Source organism: Oryzias melastigma, linkage group LG17, assembly GCF_002922805.2.
Source record: "Oryzias melastigma strain HK-1 linkage group LG17, ASM292280v2, whole genome shotgun sequence".
In the NCBI taxonomy this organism is placed as follows: Eukaryota; Metazoa; Chordata; class Actinopteri; order Beloniformes; family Adrianichthyidae; genus Oryzias; species Oryzias melastigma.
In genome coordinates this window covers 12,422,581-12,424,319 of record NC_050528.1, presented here as the reverse complement: position 1 = coordinate 12,424,319, position 1,739 = coordinate 12,422,581, and the positions used below count along the sequence as shown (strand labels likewise).

Sequence of the window (1,739 nt, the reverse complement as noted above, 5' to 3'; positions counted from 1 at the left end):
GTGAAGCTAAAACCGTCTAATGGGAGATTATAGAGCTGGATTAGCTCTAGCAGCCTGTTCTTCTTCGTTGGTGTTTTCTGACAGCTATTATCATCCCCGATGCTGCAGTACCGCCCTCGACCACTGCGGGTCAAGCTACAATGACACCCCGCTACCACAAACCCTGAATTAAGATGATTCTTTTTATTTTAAATCCAATAAACACCGTTTTTCTTTTGAAAATTTATTCTTTTTTAAAAAAATCCAACAAGGTTTGTTTTTCTTTATCAGAACTCCTCACTCAACTATTCATAATATTGTATTTCATACTTCCCGTGCACAGCTTATTTACCAACTTTATCCTGACATAAATTAAATATTTGTATAAATTTTCCAGCCCCAAAATCGAGAATGCCAAAACCCTCTAAAAACAGCCAGACCCTGCTTCTAATTGATCAACTGTGGGGGGCAGCATTACACCCACCAGGGTACAGCCTGCCGGAAAACATTAAAAGAAGAAGAAGACCCGGAAGTAAACATCGGGAAGCGCTAGCAGCATTTGCTTGTGCTCTGAGCGTGGTTTATGTGCGCATTGTTCAGAGGACGGAGGTGGTTTGTTTGGACTTTTGTGAGTTTCTGGAAAGAAAAGACTCTCAGAATTCTCCGAAGAGTCCTAAATGAGTGAATACGTGTTGTAAAGACACGAATATGGCTGTGATTGCGTGAAACTAGCATAGGACTGCAGTGAAGAGAGGACTGCGGTGTGTCTGAGTTTGAGCGGAGTATCGGAGCAGCTGCAGTAACCATGTCTTCACTTCAGTCTCTGAGAGAGTTTATCAGCGAGCGACTAGCAGCTGCTGCTGAAGAAATCTTCAGACAGTTTGAAGGAACCATCGTCCAGTACGAGCAGGAGCTCTGTCGTCAGCGCAGACTGCTGGATATCTGCTGGAAACCACAACTTCAGCTGCACCACACAGGTATGTTCACTTCAGCAAAGGAGACAGACATAGAGGAAGGCTTAACCAACATGAATTTTGGTCACTTTTTGTGCTGGTCGCATGTGTCAATAACATCAGCCATTTTAAAATAATGTATTAGTTTATGTGATTACAGGCTTCATTTCTGTCAAGTCCAGTTTATAAAAAACGTTCACCTGTGACTGCTCTTTACAGCGCTCATTGACATAATTATTTAAGATTTTTATTTAAGAATGATAGTTCTTAGTTCTACTATTACAAAGTGAATTGGTATGATTTGGTCCAAAAACGTAAGAGTTATTAAGAAAAACGCAAACATTCACTTTAAAATTGTACTTGATTTTTTTTTAACAGTCCCTAAATTTATATGAAGATGTTTACCAACACATCTTGCTAGTTCAACCTGCTAGACTGATTCTTCTTTCGGATCGAGTGCTGCAGTGTTCCAGGAGCGAATGTCTGCCAAATGTCCAAAATAAAACTAACTTCACCTCGGTGATGTACCGTGTAGGACTCGGGTCCATATCAACAAATTCTGAGCATCTCATCATGTTTCCTCAATGTTTCGGGTGGTTTCGGGGACTTGTGCCTTTCACAAAGCTGTGAAATCGGTCCAAAGTCACAACCGCCAAAGTCACAAATAGGGCTGCTACAATTAGTCGATTAATCGCAACTGTTGATTATTGAAATGATCTATAACTGATTTGCTAGTCGATAGGGCTGGACGATATATCGATATTACCGATTAATTCAAATCTTTTGTTTCAGACGATTTACATTTAG

General features: G+C 40.5%; 1 protein-coding gene across 1 annotated transcript in view; it reads left to right on the top strand.

The window, feature by feature from the left end:
* The first annotated feature begins 369 nt into the window (after window positions 1–369).
* The window catches only part of LOC112144377 (troponin T, fast skeletal muscle), a 3,970-nt gene continuing 2,600 nt past the window's right edge, over window positions 370–1,739 (top strand). The window contains exon 1 of the mRNA XM_024268898.2: window positions 370–956. Coding sequence (XP_024124666.1) covers window positions 785–956 — 172 coding nt within the window. The 5' untranslated portion in view covers window positions 370–784. The remainder of the gene's footprint in view (window positions 957–1,739) is intronic.